Below are 23,568 nucleotides of genomic sequence, written 5' to 3'. Positions count from 1 at the left end.
CTGTTGTTGTTATTGCAGTTGTTGTTGTTGTTGCTGTTGTTGTTGTTGTTGTTTTTGCAGTTGTTGTTTTTGCAGTTGTTGTTGCAGTTGTTGCTGCAGTTGTTGTTGTTGTTGCAGTTGTTGTTGTGGTTGCAGTTGTTGTTGTGGTTGCAGTTGTTGTTGTTGCAGTTGCTGTTGCAGTTGCTGTTTTTTTGGTTGTTTGTTTTTTGAAGGGGGGTTTAAGGGAGGAGAAAAGGAGTGTTTTTCTTTTAAAAAAAAATAAAATAAATTTATTGGACTGGTTCCATGTAGTCATCCGCATAGGTTCTCTCCTATTCACCATGATCCCATTCTCCTGTGCTGTTTCTACATCCTTTTGGCCTGTATGTTATGCTGTGTGACTCCAGCCATTCACACTCCTTGCCACTCTGTTCTGAAGAAGGCCATTTGTGGCTGAAACGTCAATTTTTTGCAACAGAGTTGTTACTGCATTAAATAAATTATTTTTGCGTCATTATCTTTAGTGCCAAATTTCTTATACTATGTATACTAATAATGGCATCAGCATTGTTTTGGAGGTATTAAGGTAAATGCACACAGTACGAATATTCTGTATGGATTTGGGAGCTAAGAAATGGCAACATAATACAATACTAGCCATTATTCAGATGATATTTTATTTTTTTTCCTCTAGTGCAAATTCATGTACAATTTTTAGATTTTGAAATCTGCAGCATGTTATGTCTGTCTCCAGACGGTCATAGTGGAGTTCACTCTTTGCAATACATTGGGTGAAATTTGCTGCAAATCTTTGTTGTAGATATACTGTGGAATATCAGCATCAGATTCTGTGTGCCGGAAGCCTTTTAGAATTCTTAATTGGTGGCTGGGTTTCCCAAAAAGTGTTTGAAAAGAGTGAATTGATATGCATCAGAATAAAGGAAAACTGTCAGGTTAATATAGAGAAAGTGAGCCGAATTTTGAGCATCTCTCACTAACTGGACTGTGTTGTAGTTTTCATAAGTCAGTGTTTTCTCAGCATAAGATAATCGCTGCAGGACTAGGTCTCTAGTGCAGACCAGTCTAGCTAATCTGTAACCCTACCCCCACCACTGATTGGCTGCTTAGGAAACTGCCAATCAGGAGAGTAGGCGGGGTTATACACAGCCCAGAAGTCTCATCTCTGCTACATCTACCACAGATAAAACAGGGATTTTATTAAAACTGCACCAAGCAGCCCAGTAAGTGACACATCACTGGAATCAGTCTCTTGCTTTATATTATGCTGCTCTCAGATTAAATGGCAAAATCCTGCTGACTGATTCCTTTTAATTGCAATATTTTTGAGTCTTCCGTTATTGTTTTTAAACACATCTGCAGGATAAAAAAAAATCGACATGCTGTGCATTTTAAATCCATAGTGCAAATCGATTTACGCTGTGGATATTTTTCACAAAATATGCATGAGATTTCTTATAATGTAATGCATTGTGGTGATACTATTAAAAAGCCCTGGATATTCGGTCTGGGGAAATCCTCTTTTTTTTGCCAAATGTGATTGTAGTTTTCATATTTCTCCAGAGAACAATTAATGTATTAATAATCCTATAATTTCTATTTTTGTCAGTGTTTGGCAACGAGTGGGATCTATTCTGAAAAATTAGAGTTTTTGAGCTTGTTTCTTGCAAACGATCTCATTATGTAAAATTGTTATTCTCTCCATGGTTCTGGCTTTGTTGGAAACTGACACTTGTGTGAACAGATCCTGATGAGTCCGTATATTTTACAAGGACTGTACATTAATAAATGTTAGAAAATCTAATGGTAAAAGAGAAGTGAAATACATTGGCACAAATGGGGTAATTAGATCGTGCTTTCATGACTCTTAAAGGGGGTTACTGTGTTATAGCAAAGGGTTAAAAAAAGAAAAATCTATTTAAATGCGTTTTTCTTGGCAAGTGAAGCTTGGTCTTAAAGAGAAAAGGTCTATTTAATTATAATTCCGATAATATAAGGGAAGAGTGGATGAAAGCATTTAATTGCACGGCACAATTCAGACATTTATACTTTGCCAAACGGCTTCGTTTCCAAAATATGTCATTACTGCGCAACTGGGTTTCTAAATATAAGACGTCTTGAATACAGTTTTTAGGAATAACTGCTGGATTTATGGTGGCGCTGCCCTGTTGGTCGCTCTGATGTCTTGATTTCCTGCTGTCTCTTTTTAATACTGCACTTGGTTAGTGCCAGCAGCTTCCCAAGGGTCTGTCATGTAACACAACCACCTCGTACTGCACTGAATGTCCTCAGTATCTCTCCACTTGTAAGTTATACTCCTGAGCGGAAACGGATCCTGCTAGTGTCACATGCATAGGATTCCTTAAAGTGACCGCTGTAGGCTGCATCCGTTTTTTAAAGACCGGACTCTCTAGTCTACCCAATGCAGACTTATGTCATCAACTGATGCATTTTTGCATTAGACTTCCAATCCGTCACATTTAACTGAATCTTAAAGAGAATCTGTCACCAGATTTTTGCCACCTATTCTAACAGCAGCATGATATAGAGACAGAAACCCTGATTCCAGCGATGTGTCACTTACTGGTCTGCTTGCTGTAGTTTTGATAAAATCAGTGTTTTCACTGCCGCAGATCTACCAGTCTTCTGAATGCTGAGCTCTGTGTAACCCCGCCCCCATCACACTTATTGGCAGCTTTGTCTTTTCAGTGTATGCAGCTGCCCAATCGGTGATGTGGGCGGGGTTACACAGAGCTCAGCATTCTGATAAATATAAGCTCTCCAGTAGAGAAATCTCTGATTTTATCAAAAGTACAGCAAGCAGCCAAGTAAGTGACACATTGCTAGAATCATGGTCTCTGCCCCTACGCTATACTAATCTCAGATGGGTTGCAAAAATATATTGACAGATTCCCTTGAAGCAGGAATATGCTTATTACTAAAGTACCGTTATCCATACAGACACCCTCATGGATGCAGCATCAGCAATGCATGCTGCTTCAGAACTGCTTTAATTTGGGTCTAGGTGACTGCCAGTCTTAGAATAATGTATGAAGCTCTCGTCTTGCTACTTTTTTGATTTTCAGATACTTGGCACATGAATTTTTAAAATGTCGGTCTCCACATTGTGTTGTCACCATGTATTTTTAATGTTCGCTTCCATTGTGGAAAGTCTTCCCTGCGCTGTACGTTTAATTTTTAATCTGTCATTGAGCTCGATGGACTAATAGGGAAAATGTCGTCGCCTCTGAACGAGGATCTGAAAAATAGGTTAATGTTGTTTAGTTTGTAATTACAGTGGAGGGAGAAGCCTGCAGATATAATAACAGTAATGTTACTGTGCTGTTGTACATTCCAGGAAAATGGACTCCGCGCTCACATTTTTCTAGAGTAGTTGTGGCTTAGGAATGTGTGTAGGTGTCTTGGTACAAAAAGAGTTTATTTTCATTAGCGCTGACAGGTAAAACTACTTAAAGTCTTAACTTAAAAGAACAAATGTCTGGTGTGACGGCATAGAGGATTTCTGCGATTCACAGAAACGAGAACCCGCGTAGGACACAGACTGTAGCGATGCTGAAAAACTCAATTATCTGATTATAGACAACTGACTAATGGTTGCCATCTCAGACTCCTCTCCTACTTCAGCCTGTACGTACGGCTTAGCCGAAGGGCTCATTCACAAGTCAGCTTTTCATGTCTGAGCATTAACCAGTTTTTTCACCGGATAGCACTCGTACCCATGCTGGCCTTTGGGTCTGTCACACACCAGTACGAACGAAGGTCTCCTGACCCGAGCATGGCAGCTTTATTTCTGTGAGGCTGTTTCGCTCAGGTTGGGAGACCCATGACCAGTTAGTGCATGCGTTTTGAACCATTAAACTCCATGGTTTTAGTCAGAACACACACCCATCCACTTACATTGTAGCAAAGACAGGTAGGACTAGACTAAATTAGGACTACAGGTCTTAATTAGATATACCTGGCTAGCTTTTACAAAAAAACAGGACATGTATTTACCTAGGAGCTCAGTCTGCTGGATATTGAGCACAGTTTAGTGTGTTTGAAGCTGGTGAGTGACCAGCCAAAATGTGAGCTGTAACTGCTAGAGAGGCATGCCAGAGTCTATTGGAATGGAGACTGCACAGGGTCAGCTAGGAAAGCCGAGTAGTCTGTGTGTTCGAGCTGCAGATAACCATGTGGAAGCTGCAGCTTGTTCAGTGTGAACTGTGCATGGAGTTGAACACTACTGTTTGGTGTGAGGGCTGCTTGGGCTGAAGGTGGTGCAGAGACTGGTAGGACTTTCCCTTTTCGGTGTGTAAAGTTTGCTTTGGTAAACTCACTTTGATGTGGGCTCCAGTGTGAAGCCCACATCTTTCCCAGCACATGTCGGCTGTTTTGAACAGCTCACATGTGCCTCGAACAGCCATGGGTGGAATCGCGATCCACCCGCGGCTGTTAACTAGTTAAATGCCACTGTCACTCTGACATCAGCATTTAATGCGCGCTTCTGGCAAGCGCATCGGAAATCCCACCCATCGGTGACCCCGTCACATGATCCCGGGTCACCGATGGGTTGGCATTATAACCAGAGGTCTCCAGCAGACCTCTATGGTTGTCACTGCCAGATTTCTATTCATTGCAAGTGACCAATTCTGCTACATACAGGCGATCTGGTCATCACCTGTATGTAGCAGAGCTGATCAGATTATGGCAGACTCTTGAAGCATGCCAAAATAAAAAAAAAAAAAAAAAAAAAATTAAAAATATAAAAGTTCAAATCACCCCCCTTTCGCCCCATTCAAAATATAACAATAAAAAAATACATATTTGGTATCGCCACTTTCAGAATCGCCCGATCTATCAATATAAAAAAAGAATTAACCCTATCACTAAACAGCGCTAAGGAGAAAAAGTAGAAATTACTTTTTTCAGTCGCCACAACATTACATTAAAATGCAATAATGGGCGATCAAAAGAGCGTATCTGCACCAAAATGGTATCAATAAGAGCAGCAACTCGGCGCTCAAAAATAATCCCTCACCCAACTCAAGATCACGAAAAATGGAGACGCTATGGGTATCGGAAAATTACGCAATTTTTTTAAAAAACAAACTTTGGCATTTTTTTCACCACTTAAATAAAACAGAACCTAGACATGGTGTCTATGAACTCGTAACGACATAAAGGATACTAATGGCAGGTCAGTGTTAGCATTTAGTGAACATGGTAAAAAAAAAAAAAATCGACAGTATTAAATCCTTATTTTCCCCACTGTTTGTGCCTGCTGAATGAACTGTTTATTTGCTGTTACTGTGTGCCGTTTTATGAATCACTAAAATATAAATATATATACCGTAATAAAAATATATACAGTATCTACCGTATATATCTATACCTATTTTTAAAAAGTATGCGATATATTGGAATGTCTATAGTACCATACCACTTCCTATATAGAGAAATTCCTGCAGCTTTGAACTATCACTATCAGTATTTGCAAAAGATAAAGGTGGTGCTCAGCGAGTTTAGTAATAAAAGTCTATATTACAAGTATGAAGAAATGCGACACTCGTCGGATCTTTAAAAAATTCAGTCCTTTATTTCATTATTTCGGAAAGGCAAGCGGCGGGATTTACGATTTGCCTGTCCAGAATGATGAAATAAGACTGAATTTTTTGAAGATGCAGTGAGTGCTGCATTCATTCATACTTGCAATATGGATATATACATTTATATTTGATCATGTATACATACAGTGCCTGCAAAAAAATTCTTTACAAGTTCAATGAAACCACAAAATCTCAACATTCACGTGTTTTATTCCAGCTATTTCGTCAGTTTAGTATTGTGTGTTCATCCTTTCATTTTAGCAGTATCTGCAGTCGTAAGCCAGTTTTGCTATTAATCAGTTTTTGATCGTCGCCCCGGTGTGTGCACTTCTTAAAATGTGAAATTGTGAATTAAAAATCTTCAGAACACTATAGTGATCCGGCTGTAAACTATGCTCTAGCATGAAATCAATAAACTGTTTCTTTTTAATCTCATGGTCTTGTGTATTTTCTTTCTTTATTTTTTTAGGCTGTGCACGCGCAGAAGCCTCAGTTTTTATCTTTGCACTGTCAAGAGGTTGGTGGGAAGAACTATGAAGCTTCTATGGCTCATGTCGACAAGTTGGTCAAGTAAGTATATAGATTGGAAGATTATGTTCTTTTTAATGTTGCTAAATACAATTTTAAAGGGAACCTGTCTCCTGCAAAATCGAAGATGAACTAAGCCCACCAGCATCAGGGGTTTGTCTACAGCATTCTATAATGCTGTAGATAAGCCCCCGATGTATCCTGAAAGAAAAAGAAAGTGTTAGATTATACTCACCTTGGGGGCAGTCCGATCCGATGGGCGTCATGGTCCGGGGCCTCCCATCTTCTTGCGATGACGTCCTCTTCTTGTTTTCACGCTGCGGCTCCGGCGCAGGCGTACTTTATCTGTCCTGTTGAGGGCAGAGCAAAGTCCTGCAGTGCGAAGGCGCCGGACCTCTCTGACCTTTCCCGGCGCCTGCGCACTGAAGTACTTTGCTCTACCCTCAACAGGACAGATAAAGTACGCCTGCGCCGGAGCTGCAGCATGAAGACAAGAAGAGGACGTCATTGTAAGAAGATGGGAGGCCCCAGACCGCAGCAGGACTGTGTGAGTATAATCTAACCCCTTTTTCTCATCTTTCAGGATACATCGGGGGCTTATCTACAGCATTACAGAATGCTGTAGATAAGCCCCTGAGGCTGGTGGGCTTAGCTCATCTTCGATTTTGGGGGTGACAGGTTCCCCTTTAAGCTACTTTCTAAACAGGATTCATTAAAAATTCTAAGGCAGATTGCGTCTGAGTACCCTGCAAAACTGATAAAATCCATCAGACCTTCACGTTCTGATGACTCTGCTTGTCCTCTTCATTCTCTGAAGTAGACATGGCATTCAAAAACTACATAAAAATGTAAAGTGTGAAATGAAGCTTGAAGGCCTCTCCCAAATGGCAAATCTCACACTAGGAAGGTAATCGCCATAATACGTGAAAATGGCTGCCATCTTGTTTCACTGACAGAAACTTGTCCAGGAATGTAAATAGAATGGGATTCTGTGAGCATGCGAAATAGGAAGCGCCTTCCCGTCATGTGTTTGATGTGCTCTCAGGGGTGCTGAGGTAAGAAGAGGCTGCTCACACTGCTGTCCACCATGTCTATCTGATCTAATACTGAAGATACCAGGGGTGCTGAGGTAAGAAGAGGCTGCGCATACTGCTGTCCACCTTGTCTATCTGATCTAATACTGGAGATACCAGGGGTGCTGAGGTAAGAAGAGGCTGCTCACACTGCTGTCCACCCTGTCTATCTGATCTAATACTGGAGATATCAGGAGTGCTGAGGTAAAGGCCCCTTCACATTAAGCGACGCTGCAGCGATACCGACAACGATCCGGATCGCTGCAGCGTCGCTGTTTGGTCGCTGGAGAGCTGTCACACAGACAGCTCTCCAGCGACCAACGATCCCGAGGTCCCCGGTAACCAGGGTAAACATCGGGTAACTAAGCGCAGGGCCGCGCTTAGTAACCCGATGTTTACCCTGGTTACCATGCTAAAAGTAAAAAAAAACAAACACTACATACTTACCTACAGCCGTCTGTCCTCCAGCGCTGTGCTCTGATTCTCTGCTCTCCTCCTGTACTGTCTGGGAGCCGGAAAGCAGAGCGGTGACGTCACCGCTCTGCTTTCCGGCTCACAGACAGTACAGGAGGAGAGCAGAGCACAGCGCTGGAGGACAGACGGCTGTAGGTAAGTATGTAGTGTTTGTTTTTTTTTACTTTTAGCATGGTAACCAGGGTAAACATCGGGTTACTAAGCGCGGCCCTGCGCTTAGTTACCCGATGTTTACCCTGGTTACCAGTGAAGACATCGCTGGATCGGTGTCACACACGCCGATCCAGCGATGTCAGCAGGAGATCCAGCGACGAAATAAAGTTCTGGACTTTATTCAGCGACCAACGATCTCCCAGCAGGGGCCTGATCGTTGGTTGCTGTCACACATAACGATTTCATTAACGATATCGTTGCTACGTCACAAATAGCAACGATATCGTTAACGATATCGTTATGTGTGAAGGTACCTTAAGAAGAGGCTGCTCACACTGCTGCCAACAATGTCTATCTGATCTAATACTGGAGATACCAGGAGTGCTGAGGTAAGAAGAGGATGCTCACACTGCTGTCCACCCTGTCTATATAAATGCTGAGCAGTTGAAGTGATCGGGAGATGGCTTTAGGCTATGTTCATACGTTTCATTTTTTAATGTGTTTTTTTAATGCAAATTTTCAGCTGCATTTTACAGTACCAGCAAAGTCTGAGATACCGGAATCTCATGCACACAGCTTGGTTTTTTTATACTCAATATTTTATTATTATTATTATTATTATTATTATTATACATTTTTATAGCGCCATTTATTCCATGGCGCTTTACATGTGAATACGGGGCAAATATAGACAAATACATTAAACATGAGCAGATAACAAGGCACACGAGTACATAAGGAGGGAGGACCCTGCCCGCGAGGGCTCACAGTCTGCAGGGGATGGGTGATGAAACACTAGGAGAGGGAAGAGCTGGCTGTGCGGCTGTTTCATATTTTGTACCTTGTTTTTTACAGAATCCAGCATGTCACTTCTTTCAGCAGGTATAAGTTTTTGCTGGTTTTTTTTTTTTTTTTTTGTTCCAAAACCTGATGTAGAATCAGAATTTTTTTTTTTTTGCACAAAACTTTCACGTACAACTGACAAATGTACCCTGAAAAAAAACACAGGAAAAAAAGCGCAAACAAAAACTAAGCAAAACCTGCTTTTTTGGAAGCAAATTTCCTACTGCCAAAAGGGCAGGTTTTGCCTTAGGAAAAAAAAAAGCATCAAAGACGCATCATGTGAACATAGCCTAACAGTACATGGTGCAGGTTATCTCCAAATCACAGCAGCGGAGCTTCCTACTGCACATGCCGATAAGCTGCTGTACTAGTAACATCCTAGGAAAGATTTCGGTCAGTGTAACAATGTGTATTAAGGTGATTGTCGCCCTAGAGGGGTGAATTTAAATCATTTATGAATTTATTGATAAGGACTCTTACTTGTATTTTCTGTTCCACCTTTATTGCAATCTGTCACTGTCCAGCCTAATAAAACTCTCTAAATTGATTCGCCAAGAAAAACTGCTCCACTTTTTTGTGACCAGATTATTTGTTAGAAATAACCTCCGAGGAAGAAGCTCTTGAAGTTGATTGGTTCCTTTTCACAGCTCCAATTTCCAGTTACATTACAAAAAGTTTTTAAATCTCTCTCTTCCAGTGTTTAAAAGTTTAAAAACTTTTTATTACAATAAAATATCAATTTTCCTTTTTGTCCCATGTTACCGTCTGTTCTCGCACATCTCATAATGCACAATGGTTTTTTTTTTGCAAACTGGAATGTTCTCCTGGTTGTTTTAAAAGTAAAAAAAAAATAATCTAAGCTTCCTCTTCTTACTTACATTATCGTAGATCAAATTTGATTTTCTGTATAATTGGCCTTCAACTATGGCTAGATAGCAATGCAAGATTAATGTGAAATTTGTAAAACAAATACATTTCAGCTGCTCATTTCTTGATGAGTGAGGAAAACCCTTGCTCCGTCAGTGATGTTAATCAAGCAAATAAGTATGTTCTATTTCCATTGCCTGCGGGATCGGCAGTGCTGTGAACGTTGGTAAACGCTGCCCTCTAGTGGTGATGGTCAAAATGTACTTTTATACTCCAAGCATACAATTACATATTAAAACTGTAATTATTCTTCGTTTCATGTCTCTGCAGTATGTGTTGCTTTCTTAATATATTAACCAATAGATTAATACATTCTGTAGCTAACATTACAATATAGGATTTTTACTCAGAAACTGTGGCACATTTATTATTACCAATGTATGGTGGTAGAGTCTCAGACGATTGGTAAATTCTATGTAATCTACAATTAGTAGTAGACACAGAAAAAAAAAAATTGGGAAAGTATTTAAAAACTAAGACCCATGTAAAAAAAAATAAAAAAAATTGTTTTTTTCTTTTTCTTCCCCCCTCTGCTCATACTAAAGTTAGGGGCTTTCTTTCATGGCTTCCAGTACTTTTGGACAGAACTAGAAAAATCCCAATGTGCTGATGTTTAATGTGTATGTTTATGTTTGTATGGGAATATCCTTTTTCACTTTGTGAAATGTGATGTCTTTTGAGATTTATGAATTGCCTGGGAAACGTAATATCTGATAAATAATCTTTTGTTGGTTAGTCGTAATCAGCAGTCATTATTATTATTATTATTTTATTTTTTTGTTAATGGTGTTTTTCTGGAAATTTATACACCTGGAACAAGAAAAAAAAACATCTGTCTGGGGATAAAAAAAAAAAAAATTAAGGCTTTGCATTTTTCCTTAGACTTTTTTATTTATTTATTTATTTTTTTTTAAGTAGAAAAACTTTCAAACATGCCAATTGTAGCTTTTTCCTGATGAACAATATCTGCATTCATTGCCACTGCAGTAAATGTTTTATTTTTCTGCTTTCAGAGATTTGCTGTCAAGTGATGCTATGAAAGAATACAACAGAGCTCGAGTGTACCTAGACGAGAACTACAAGTCACAGGAAAACTTCACGGTATGCCTGGCCTTCATATCAATGCTCCATCTATTCTATGATCAAAAGGAGCTTTTCTTCTGGAGGGTAATAGGTTTTGGATTGCGAGATGAGCTCGGGACCCGCGTCTTCTCATTCCATTCGTAGCACTGAATGAAGCAGAGAGGAAAAAAATATTAAAGGCGGAATTTTTGTTTTAAGTATCGGAGGATGATAGCAAGAAGGGCTAGTGCCCATTTATTCAGTCAGTGATTTTTTAATTTATTTATTTATTTTTCCCGGCTTGGAAGTAAACTACTCCTCTAAATTTCTATGTGATCATTCCAATTCATCATTTTCTAATCCGCTTATGGATTCTAGACCAGAGAACAAAGTGCACAGCTTGGAATTCATATGTTTAACCTAATGGCATACAGCTAATGTGTGGAAACCAAGAGCTAAGTGTCTTTTTTTATTTTTTTCCCCTATGGTGGAAATTCTCAATAACAGTATTTTATTGGTTAACAGAAAAATTCACATAATGTCTGAAAGGATGGGTTTTTTACCCCTCGCCACGACAGCACCCTACAGGAGAGAGGGATCCGCCCCACAGGAACAGGAAACCTACAGAAAGATAAAAGGGGGCGGTCCGCCTTTCCTCCTCAGTTTAGGTTTCCTGTTCCTGCGGGAACGACAGGACTCTAAGAAGCTACGCAAGTACCTGGGCATGCACGCCGCCTGTGCAGTCTCTTCGGAACGGCAGGGGCTGCAGCCTGGAAGCAGCGTCGGGGGAGTTCCGCTAGACGGCTCCCTCCTCATCTGGGAGGCATACAGATGCCTGGGTCCAGAGAAAGCCGCCCGGCATCTGCGTTATGCAGCGGCTTCAGCGTGGGAGTTCCTCGCCCGGCAGAAGGGGTGAGTGAGAGGAGTTTCCTGCATGGAGGTCCGGGGACTAGAGGCCGCTCCGCGCACGCTGACCGCCATTAGTAAGTTCACCCCGGAAGTAGATGCTAAACTTCCGGGGTAAGCAGGCCGAGATCAGCGGTGGGGGTAGCGCGAGTTCGCGCATGCGCAGTACCGCTTAAAAAAAAAAAAAAAAAAATGGCGCCCTATATAAACTGGCTAACCACTGTTACCTGCGATGCAAGATGTCATCTCCAGGTGCCATGGATCCTGCAGCAGGAGACTCAGTTCCCTCCAAGGACCGCTCCAGCAGAGGATCATCAGATGCCGGTCGGAAGAAATTCCATAGGTCACAAGAAATAGTCCTACCCACCTTTTTCAGTAACCCTTCCACTCCTGAGGAATGTAAATAACACACTTTAGATGTTAAAAGAGTAGTTTTAAAATACATTGAAAGGACCAGTAGCTGGCGACAGTGTAGGGCTCTGTTTATATCCTTTCAGGGTCACAAGAAGGGTCATGCAGTCACAAAAAGCACCTTATCCCGGTGGATCAGGGAGTCTATCACACTGGCTTACTCCGCGAGGAAAGAAAACCCTCCGGAAGGCATAACTGCACACTCTACCAGAGCTATGGCATCCTCCTGGGCCGAAAGAGGAGACGTCCCAATAGAAACCATATGTAAGGCGGCAACTTGGTCAGATCCTTCTACTTTCTATAACCACTATAGGCTTGACCTATCGTCAACTTCTGACCTAGACTTTGGCAGGACTGTCCTCAGCACGGTGGTCCCCCCCTAGGTGATGGTCTCTGTAAGATCTCCAGTGGGGTGCTGTTGTGGCGAGGGGTAAAAAGCCGGATTACTCACCGGTAATACTCTTTTAGTGAGTCCACGACAGCACCCTATTACATCCCTCCCTAGGTTAATATAGTACTTACTATTGAGTAAAATTCTTTTAATCATACATGAGCAAATAAGTTTGAAAATGAAATAAATTATATTTGCCTAATACTGGCGGTCCTCCGGGTACTCTGAAATCAAAACTGAGGAGGAAAGGCGGACCGCCCCCTTTTATCTTTCTGTAGGTTTCCTGTTCCTGTGGGGCGGATCCCTCTTTCCTGTAGGGTGCTGTCGTGGACTCACTAAAAGAGTATTACCGGTGAGTAATCTGGCTTTTTCTTAACCTGTTCCCAAGTTTAAAAAAAAAAAAACGCAAAAACTTTATGTATGAAAATCGAAAACTTAAGATATTAAGACGGTTGTCTTTAGTATGAAAAATAGTATTCTAAATACTATTATCCTACTAATAGTATGATAAATAAGATGCAACAGGCCAGGCTGAGAACCACTGGTGAATGAGCTGTTGTGAGCGCAGCATCATTGACCACCAGTGACATGATCGAGGTTACCGCCGGTCAGTGAAGCTGCGCTCCCAGCCAGGCTGAACTGCGGTTTACCTCTGCACCGTGGGAAAAAGTCAGTGAAGAGTTCACAGAAGATCACCGTGAGACTTTCTCACTGTGATCGGCGGTGAAGTAATCACTTACTTTTTCCCACGGTGCAGAGGTCACCGCAGTTCAGCCTGGCTGGGAGCGCAGCTTCACTGACCGGCGGTAACCTCGATCATGTCACTGCTGGTCAATGATGCTGCGCTCACAACAGCTCATTCACCAGTGGTTCTCAGCCTGTCCTGTTGCATCTTGGCACCGTCCAGGTTGAAAACTATTTATCCCCCAGACATGGTTTACAAAATGGGACACAACAACGGAGAGGTGAGGGATATTGTTTTTTTTTGTTTTTTGTTTTTTTTTTTATCACAGGAGACGAGGGAATCGGTGGAATTAGCCAATAGGTTAGTATAACAGTGTTTGTAATTTTTCACTAAAGTGTTTTTTTTTGTTTTTTTTTAATATCACAGAAGTCTTTATTGTGGCTGCATCTTTTTTTACCAAACAACTATAGGATTAGTAATGCATAGGTTTCTTATAGACGCCTCTCCGTTAAGCCATAGGTTTGATGTCACCTGACAAGACAAAGGTGACATCAACCCCACAAATTTGAACCCCACTTTCCACCGCTACAGGACAAGGGAGAAGAGCCGGGCAAAGTGCCAGAATTGGCGCCTCTAATAGATGTTCCTTTTCTGGGTGGCTGCAGGCTCCTATTTTTTTGGTGGTAGTGGTGGGCAATATCCATGGCTCCTTACCAGCCTGAGAATACCAGCCCCCAGCTGTCTGCTTTAGCAAGTCTGGTTGTCAAAAATGAAGGGAGGGGGGGACCCACTCCTTTTTTTTCCCCTTATTTATTTAAATACCATAATTAAAATAAAAAAAATAAATAAAAAAACTGCGTGGTGAACCCTCTATTCTTAAAAAACAGCTTTGCTATTGCGAACAGCTGAGGGTTACTGCCCCCGCTCAGTTTTGCCTGGCTGGTTATAGAAAATACAGTGCAACCCACAACAGATTTTTTTCATTTATTTATAGCGCAGTCAGTGGGTGATGAAACCTCTCATCCGCCGCTCCTGCTCTCGCTGTTATTAGTGGCAGCAGGTGTAGGCTGATGGGAGTAATAGTCCCATCAGCTGACGCCTGCTCTCATTGTTCTCACTTGATTACGACTCTCATCATTCTCCCCTGGTGACACTGATCTGCCAGCAGAGCAGGGGAGACTGATGAGTTGATGGGTTAGTATTGGTTTGGTGGCACTTAGGGGTGACCAACCCAATATTAGGCAGGTGTCCATTGTGTTATGGATACATTGGTGCATACAGTGATTCCCTCGATATTGAAGCTGTCCGGAGCTCGCGCTCCCTCTGATGAATCATTATAAATGTTATTTCTTTGATATTCTGCCCTCTATTTAAGAAGTTTATTACAGTTTGTTTTTATATAAGAGGTTTAGTCGCTCTTTAGAGCCCTGTGTGTACTTGAGGCATTGGCGCACTGAAGTTTTTACTGTGTGATATAAAGTCTGAGACTCATGTTCTGCTAAATTGGGCTTTGGGAGCGCAGCCTGTATTCTTGGCACTCGGTATTTACACTCGGGCTGTCGGGCTCTTGGCTCATTATAGGAAGCACAGTCCTGTATTTAGAGACTAAAAATACTCCTTGTCTTCGTCTTACAAGTAAAATAAACCTTTCCCTTCCAGTAAGAATGGAAACCATCTATAAATCCAGTCTCGGGGGTCATTCTGGCTGCACATTTCAGTCTTTTGTCCTTAACTTGTGTTTTATTAGCGTTTGGCAGGTTTCCATCAACAATAATTAGAAAATTATAGTTCCCATGCTCTATTAGCGAAGCCGGTATTTGAGTGTTATTTATTACGCGGTCAATCAGGAGTGTAACCTGGAGAGATTCTTCTCTGTCCGCGCGTTCATCATTGTGCATTCAGAACGGTCTCCTCCGGTCTGGTACCGTATCGTCGACGGTGTTCACGCCTGTTTTGGAGGCCTCTGATCTTGACAAAAAAAACCCTAAGTATGCCACTAGTCAGAAGCCAGCTGCTATAACGCAAACCATTGTAGTCAATAGGGTCCCACGGGGGCTGCCAGGTGGTGAAGCAATTGGACGGCTCTATTGCCACTGGGCCCGAAATCAAGTTCCGCTCCTTGTTGGCAGTGTATACAGAATTACTACCCGGGAGGTGATCAGCCACAAATAAAGCTTTTTCTGGGATCAATTCAATCTGATTCAAATGTTGGCGTAACCGTAGTTTTATTTGTCATAAATGAATAATACACGTGAAAGTAGGAAACTTTGTAATATACTGTATATTATCAGAGAAATCTACTTCTTTCTCCTCCTCCTCCTCATTCTTTATTCATGGGTGAAATCTGTCTTCAATGAAGACATATTGTCCCAGTAATGAGATAGGACATGACAGTTGGTGCTCATAAGTTTCTATGGAGAACTAACCATTGTCTGGCTCCTCCTTCTCTCCATAGAGTTTTAGAGCACTAACCGTCATCTCCTATCTCAGTAATGGGAAGATCTATACTCCTGATTTGCAAGTGATCAGTTCAGGTCTTGCTATTGATTTCCGAAATAAAAATTAAAACTGCGATTACGCTTTACGTTGGTTTGAGTCCAACTCTTGGGGCCCCCTCAATTTGTTTTAATGTCTACCTTGGACTTGTATTAAGCGATGACCTTCTATCTTGTCATCACTCCAGTCGGCTTCCCTTTCTGGTGGTTTTGTCCTATGCAAAATGCCTTTATTCTTCTATCAACATTTTTAGAATATTTTCTTAATTTTGTATTAATTTATCATCATTTATCAGTTCTAGAGAAGATGAGAAAGTTTTTCGTAATAGTTGTAATAGTTCTTATTAGATTAAATTCCCCCACTTAGCACACACCTTAATTCTTCGATCTGCCTGCGATTAAGTAAATGTTTCAGCTTTACTGAGAGATCAGTTTACTGTTGCTGCCTATAGAAGTCTATGCAGAGAGGAAATCTAAATGTGTATATGTATTTACGGCAGATTTTCTTCAGAGATTTGTGTATAGGAAAATACGCAGCATAAGGTCTCCGTTTTTTTTTTTTTTGTTGTTTGTTTGTTTTTTAGATAATCTATTGTCCTTTGCACATATCCATGATTTTTCAGCAGCACAGATGACAAAAGCCAATACAAGTCTACAGGTTTGTGAAAAACACATACAGCAAAACTAATCGCATCCATGTGCTGTCTGTGTGCCAGTATAGGAGAAGCTTTTTATTTTTTTTTATCCATATGGATGAGTCTCATGCGTTTAAAAAGAAAATAAAAAAAAAATATTCTTTCTCCCCTTGATTCATCCAGATCCTGGGATCATTATTTCTTCTTAATTAACAACTAATTTTTCCTTCCTTTATCTTCAATAAGGAACAGATGACTTGGAAAATGAGGTTAATAAAAACGAAAGCTTTTTCCCTTAATAAGGTGTCACAATCCTCCCTTTCCCCGTAGGAATTATGCCTGTTTTACTAACAGAAAGGTGAAGTTAATTTTTAGCAGATTAATGGGATCCCTGTAATATTTTTAGTTGAGTCTGGTTGTGTTAATTGACCATTAATTGAAAAAGGAAATTGAACCTGATTTATGACAGGCTGGCGGCTTACCGCCGATGTTAATTGGCTTTACAGAATACCGGCATCTTCCCAGCACTGGAGCCAGCTCTGATATTAGAGGTGATGAGCGAACGTGGTCGGGTAAGGTGGTAAGCCTGATTGGGTGATAAGAGTGTCTTAGTCGTGCTCGAAAAGTATGTTCAAGTCCCGCGGCTGCATGTCTCGCGGCTGTTCGACAGGAGCAACACATGCAGGGGTCGCCTAACATCCAGACAATCCCTACATGTGTTGCGGCTGTTGAACAGTTGCGAGACGTGCAGCCGCAGGGACTCGAACATATTTTTCTAGAACGCCAAAGTCACTCAATTAGCAGCTGAGCATGCTCAGATAACACTTTAAACCGGAACATTTGCTCATCACTAGATATTAGCACATGCCCGATGTTTGGTTTTACAATGACTTGTATAATAATAATCTTTATTTTTATATAGCGCTAACACATTCCGCAGCGATTTACATTTTGCACACATTATCATCACTGTCCCCAATGGGGTTCACAATCTAAATTCCCTACCAGTAGGTCTTTGGAGTGTGGGAGGAAACCGGAGAACCCGGAGGAAACCCACGCAAACACGGAGAGAACATACAAACTCTTTGGAGATGTTGTCCTTGGTGGGGTTTCAACCCGGGACTCCAGCGCTGCAATGCTAACCACTGCGCCACCGTGCTATTACAAGACTGTAAAGAAAACTTGTAGATGTGAAACACGACTAATGAGTAAAATCGAATTGTTTATCAATTTATTCATAAACGACATGGAAACATGATAATATGTTGAACTCTAAACAGGAAAAAAGTGCGGGAGACTGGGGATATCATACGTTAGATTTGCAGGTAATCATATATTAAATAGCAGCATGATGGAACAAGAATTTTGTAATGCAGTAATGCCTGAATTTCATCAGAATCAGCTGAAAGGGTTTTTTACGTCATAAAAGAATCACCTTTAACCTTGGACCCCCACGGCTCATACCTCCCACTACTACCCCCTCCTATCACTCCCTATCTAATATGAACTACCGCACTCTTTCCAACATAAAACCTGTGCCCCTACTCTTCTCCATCTATACACTTGGCTTGGGACAACTCATAAAGTCCCATGGATTCCAGTACCACCTCTATGCTGATAACACTCAGATCTACCTCTCTTTCCCAGACGTCACCGCTCCGCTGTCCAGAATCCCAGAGTGCCTATCAGCCATATCCTCCTTCTCCTCTCGCTTCCTCAAACTTAATGTGGACAAATCTGAACTCATCATCTTTCCTCCATCCCATAGGTCTTCTTTACCTGACCTACCTAGCGCAATCAATGACATCATGCTTTCCCCCGTACCGGAAGTCCGCTGCCTCGGAGTAACCTTTGACTCTGCCCTGTCCTTCAAACCGCACATCCAAGCTCTTTCCACCTCCTGTCGCCTCCAGCTCTAAAATATCTCCAGAATCCATCCTTTCCTCAACCGTCAATCTACTAAAATTCTTGTGCATGCCCTCATCATCTCCCGCCTTGACTACTACAACATCCTTTTCTGTGGCCTCCCTTCTAACATCCTTGCACCTCTCCAGTCCATCCTTAACTCTGCTGCCCGACTAATTCATCTATCTCCTCGCTACTCCTCTGCTTCCCCCCTCTGCAAATCTCTTCACTGGCTCCCATTCCCTCAGCGTATCCAGTTCAAATTACTAATACTGACCTACAAAGCCATCCATAACCTGTCTCCTCCATGTATCTCTGAATCTCCCGATATTTTCCCTCACGTAATCTCCGGTCCTCCCAAGACCTCCTTCTCTCCTCCACAGTTATTTGCTCCTCATCCAATCACCTCCTAGACTTCTCCCGAATATCCCCCATCCTCTGGAACTCTCTGCCCCAACACGTCCGACTATCAACCACAGTCGGATCCTTAAGACGGAACCTGAAAACCCATCTCTTCAGGAAAGCCTACAGCCTGCACTGACCCCGCTGCCGCCTCATCACTATCGAAGCTACCGCCTCACCAACACCGGAGCTCCTGTAACCCTCAACCTATTGTCTCCTTCCCCATAATCCTGTAGAATGTAAGCCCGCAAGGGCAGGGTCCTCTCCCCTCTGTATCAGTCCGTCATTGTTAGTTTGTTTACTGTTGTGATATTTGTAACTTGTATGTAACCCCTTCTCATGTACAGCACCATGTAATCAATGGTGCTATATATATAAATAAATAATAATAATAACTTGGTTAATATTAAAGGTAATTTGGCAGCTAAATAGGGATGAAAAAAAGGCAGGTGTAACAGTATACCAAACAGGATGGAAAATGACGTAGACAACGATTAATAAATTAGTGTACGGGGTGAATGTTGCTTACCCGCTCTCATAGAAACAATTACCCAGCTGAATATTACTGCTCATTAGGAAAAAAAAACACATTCATTGACCAATTCTTTGTTAAATAGCCCATTCCTCCTAACTTCCTTGTCCCTGGTCAAAGCTTTGGCGAAACGCGCGTTGGGCGGGCGGTGAGAGCGGGTAAGCAGCATTCATCCAGTACTATCATGGCATTCTCCTCCTCCTAAAGCACCAGTCACTTTGGAACTTGTTACCATTTTGGGCTGCTATTAAGACTTGTCAGTGGAAGTTATGCCAGTAAAAACACCAGTATACATGTGTTAATGATGTAACACTTTGATCATGTCAGCACACGAGTTCCATCATTATTTTATTAACTGTTGTCTACCTCATTTTCCATCCTGTGTGATATACTGTTACACCTGCTCTCTTTTTTTCATCCCTATTTAGCTGCTAAATTTTCTTTAATATTAACCAAATTAAATGTGATTATTTAATATTTATTCTTATATTTTCCATGTTTTTAATGAATGTATCAGTAAACCATTAAATTGTATTCATTAGTTGTGTTTCACATCTATAGGTTTTATTATCCCAATGGTCACACGACAGTATTAACTATATAGAATATGCTATTATAAAACTCTGTGATTGATGCATCTGATTTTTCCTTATTCTCCAAAAGGGGGCGCTGTGTGACCAGAATTCAGAATTGTGTTGTGTTTTCTGGGGTGGTATACTTCTGCTATTTATAGTATTGATAGTTCTATAACATCTCGTTGTATTCATTGTACACTGCTCAAAAAAATAAAAGGAACACTAAAACCCCACTTCATAGATATCACTGAATTAAATATTCCAGTTGTAAACCTTTATTCATTACATAGTGGAATATGTTGAGAACCATAAAACCTAAAAATGATCAACGTAAATAACTAATATCCCACAGAGGTCTGAAGTTGGAATGATGCTCAAAATCAAAGTGGAAAATGAAGTTACAGGCTGATCTAACTTCAGTGGAAATGTCTCAAGACAAGGAAATGATGCTCAGTAGTGTGTGGCCTCCAATTGACTGTATGATCTCCCTACAGCACCTGGGCATGCTCCTGATGAGGCGGCGGATGGTCTCCTGAGAGATCTCCTCCCAGACCTGGACTAAAGCATCCGCCAACTCCTGGACAGTCTGTGGTGCAAAGTGACGTTGGTGGATGGTGCGAGACATGATATCCCAGATTTGTTCAGTCGGATTCAGGTCTGGGCAATGCGCGGGCCAGTCCATAGCTTCAATGCCTTCATCTTGCAGGAACTGCTGACACACTCCAGCCACATGAGGTCTGGCATTGTCCTACATTAGGAGGAACCCAGGACCAACCGCCCCAGCATATGGTCTCACAAGGGGTCTGAGGATCTCATCTCGCTACCTAATGGCAGTCAGGCTACCTCTGGTGAGCGCATGGAGGGATGTGTGGCCCTCCAAAGAAATTCCACCCCACACCATTACTGATCCACTGCCAAACTTGTCATGCTGAAGGATGTTGCAGGTAGCAGATCGTTCTCCACGGCGTCTCCAGACTCTGTCACGTCTGTCACATGTGCTCAGTGTGAACCTGCTTTCATCTGTGAAGAGCACAGGGCGCCAGTGGCGAATTTGCCAATCCTGATGTTCTGTTGCAAATGCCAAGCGTCCTGCACGGTGTTGGGCTGTAAGCACAACCCCATCTGTGGACGTCGGGCACTTAGACCATCTTCATGGAGTCGGTTTGTAACCGTTTGTGCAGACACATTCACGTTTGTGGCTTTCTGGAGGTCATTTTGCAGGTCTCTGGCAGTGCTCCTCCTGTTCATCCTTCCACAAAGGCGGAGGTAGCAGTCCTGCTGCTGGGTTGTTGCCCTCCTACGTCCCCATCCACGTCTCCTGGTGTCCTGGCCTGTCTGCTGGTAGCGCCTCTACCCTCTAGACACTACGCTGACAGACACCGGAAACCTTCTTGCCACAGCTCGCATTGATGTGCCATCCTGGATGAGCTGCACTACCTGAGCCACTTGTGTGGGTTGTAGAGTCCGTCTCATGCTACCATGAGTGTGAAAGCACAACCAACATTCAAAAGTGACCAAAATATCAGGCAGAAAGCATTGGTACGGAGATGTGGTCTGTGGTCCCCACCTGCAGGACCACCCCTTTATTAAGGGTGTCTTGATAATTGCCAATAATTTCCATCTGTTGTCTATTCCATTTGCACAACAGCATGTGAAATTGATTGTCAGTCAGTGTTGCTTCTTAAGTGGACTGTTTGATTTCACAGAAGTTTGATTTACTTGGAGTTATAGTCTGTTGTTTAAGTGTTCCCTTTATTTTTATGAGCAGTGTACTATTGGGCATATGAGGAGGAGTCGTTTATATTGAAGACTAATTCCCCATTATTGCATTTGTGGTTTGCTTTTTTTTTTTTTCATTTGGGTCGGGTCTCATTTTTAAATTTTTTTCTTCTTCATTTCTTTGCACTTTCTTTAAATTTGCGCCTTTTATTTGTGATTAAACCAGTCCTTCCTCCATCCCTGGAGTGATTTTTCTTTTTTTCTTTTTTTTTTCGCCTGACTTTTGCACAAATTTTATGACCTTTTTATAGCAACAATTTATGTTGCAAAAAAAAGTTAAAGCATTTTTGTTTATAAGAAAAAAATCATGAACCCCGTGAAGAAGAAATGTCAAGTAATACTATAATGAAAAAAAAAAAAATATTTTAAAGAAGAAAAAAAAAGCCCTAAGTGTGTTCTCACTGGACAAAACGAGTTTTCGTGTTTTTTTTTTTTTTTTTTTTTAATTAATATCGATCCTATAACTGATTTTCTGTTCCAATGTTTAGTGTTACTATTTTTTTTTTTTTTTGCCCTATGGAAAATAAGTGCATATAATTTCTTTGAAGCTGCTCCTGTTAAAGCTATTCAAAACCCCTTGAGTTTAAAAAATAAATAAATTAAAACTCCTCCCGCCCCCAAAATATTTCCCTAAGTGGTCTCCACTTGAAAACTTAATTTTTGTCCACCTACACAAAATCCTACATTTAACAAAATGCATAAAAAAAATCAGCACCAAAAACGCGTGTAAAAAATGCATCAACAGTTCGTGAAAAAAATCTGCATCAAAAACATAAAAAAATCAGCACCAAAAACACATGTAAAAAAAAAAAATGCACCAAAAACACGTGGTTTTGGTGCAGATTTATTTTTTTATGCGTTTTGTAGTTAAGTTTTTGGCACACAATTTTCCCTCTGATTAGTATGAGTGAAATCTGCAACAAAATCACTGAAAGAATAGGTCTAAATTTGCCCCAAATCTGCAAGTCACAAATGAGGTGTGCACGAGACGTCACGGAGCTCATCCACTTTCCTGGAAACCTTAAACCCTTCAGGTTTTGTGAGCAATCTGTAACGTGTGCACAGGCCCCTAATATCCGGGGTGGTGTCATATGCTGCACTTCCCTTGTGTTCTCTATATTTAGCCCCCAAAAGAGTCTGTAGGGTTAGGAAGCGTATATCACAGTACTGCTCTATAAATGTGCAAGATCATGTTCTTTGGAGATTAATTTAGAGGGAACATATAATGGAACAAAATAATGTTCCCAGCATTGCCATCCTCTGCCATGGCACTTTACTTAATAAAAGTCCATCAATCAGATGGTGGAGAGCCGTGCTCGTGGATCTTGGATATTTCTCTTGCCTTCTTCCCCATTTGGTTTTTATTTCTGTTTCTAGGTAAATGCGGCGCAAAAAATATGTAGAAACGAAACAGGATAAATTGCAGTTATTAGGGCAAAAACAGCCCTATAAGCCTACAAAAGTCCTAAGTTCTGTAACCTGGAGATTCTGCAATTTTCAAGCAGCCAAGGACTTCATCATTACAGCGGTGGTGTAACTCCTGGGTGCGCCTCAGGGCGGTTGTGGTGGCTTTTATCTTCTCATCTCTATATTTACTTGTTTGAAAAATGCTTAACCTGAAATGGAAAGATAAAAGATCATTGGCGCTTAGGTTCCATAAACGTTTAATTTCAGAAAATTTCCTTTGGTGACACTTGCAGCATTTGTCCACAAGGTGGCAGCCTACTTCCATCTTCTGTTTTTCTTGTACGTTTTTCCTGTAGTCTCGTATGAGAAATGTGGGAAGTTTTGGAAAGTGTTTACACAGGATACATTGGTGTTTGGCTTCATGTTTTCTAGCTTCTTACATTTTTCTAGCTTCGCAATCTTGTCATTTACAAAAGGAGCTTGTAAGTTACGCATGTTGTGAGAACCTTTCAGTGATTTATTTTCAAAGCAACCTGTCATGTTGTTATTATTATTATTATTATTAAGATCATCACTTGACCAGATAGGATCTTAAAGGAACAGTAAACCTAGAAATCCATGTTTTAAATTAAATAGAAATCTCCTTGTTCTCACTGTATCAGGATCCTAGAGATCGGAGGTGGGTAACCTCAGGCCCGCGGGTTGTTTACGGTCCTCGATGTCCTTATATCTGGCCCTGAGTGGATTCCCAGGGATCGCAGTGCTTGGGCCACCAGCTT

The 23,568-nt window shown here is 41.4% G+C and overlaps 1 protein-coding gene across 2 annotated transcripts in view; it reads left to right on the top strand.

Annotated features, from left to right (window-relative positions):
- INPP5A (inositol polyphosphate-5-phosphatase A) overlaps window positions 1-23,568 on the top strand; it is a 490,348-nt gene that overhangs the window by 156,857 nt on the left and 309,923 nt on the right. For both annotated transcript variants that reach the window (XM_069753887.1, XM_069753888.1), the window contains exons 3-4: window positions 6,076-6,176; window positions 10,618-10,705. In XM_069753887.1, coding sequence (XP_069609988.1) covers window positions 6,076-6,176; window positions 10,618-10,705 — 189 coding nt within the window. The remainder of the gene's footprint in view (window positions 1-6,075; window positions 6,177-10,617; window positions 10,706-23,568) is intronic.

This window comes from Ranitomeya imitator, chromosome 2, assembly GCF_032444005.1.
Source record: "Ranitomeya imitator isolate aRanImi1 chromosome 2, aRanImi1.pri, whole genome shotgun sequence".
Lineage (NCBI taxonomy): Eukaryota > Metazoa > Chordata > Amphibia > Anura > Dendrobatidae > Ranitomeya > Ranitomeya imitator.
This window is presented reverse-complemented; position numbering and strand designations above follow the sequence as displayed.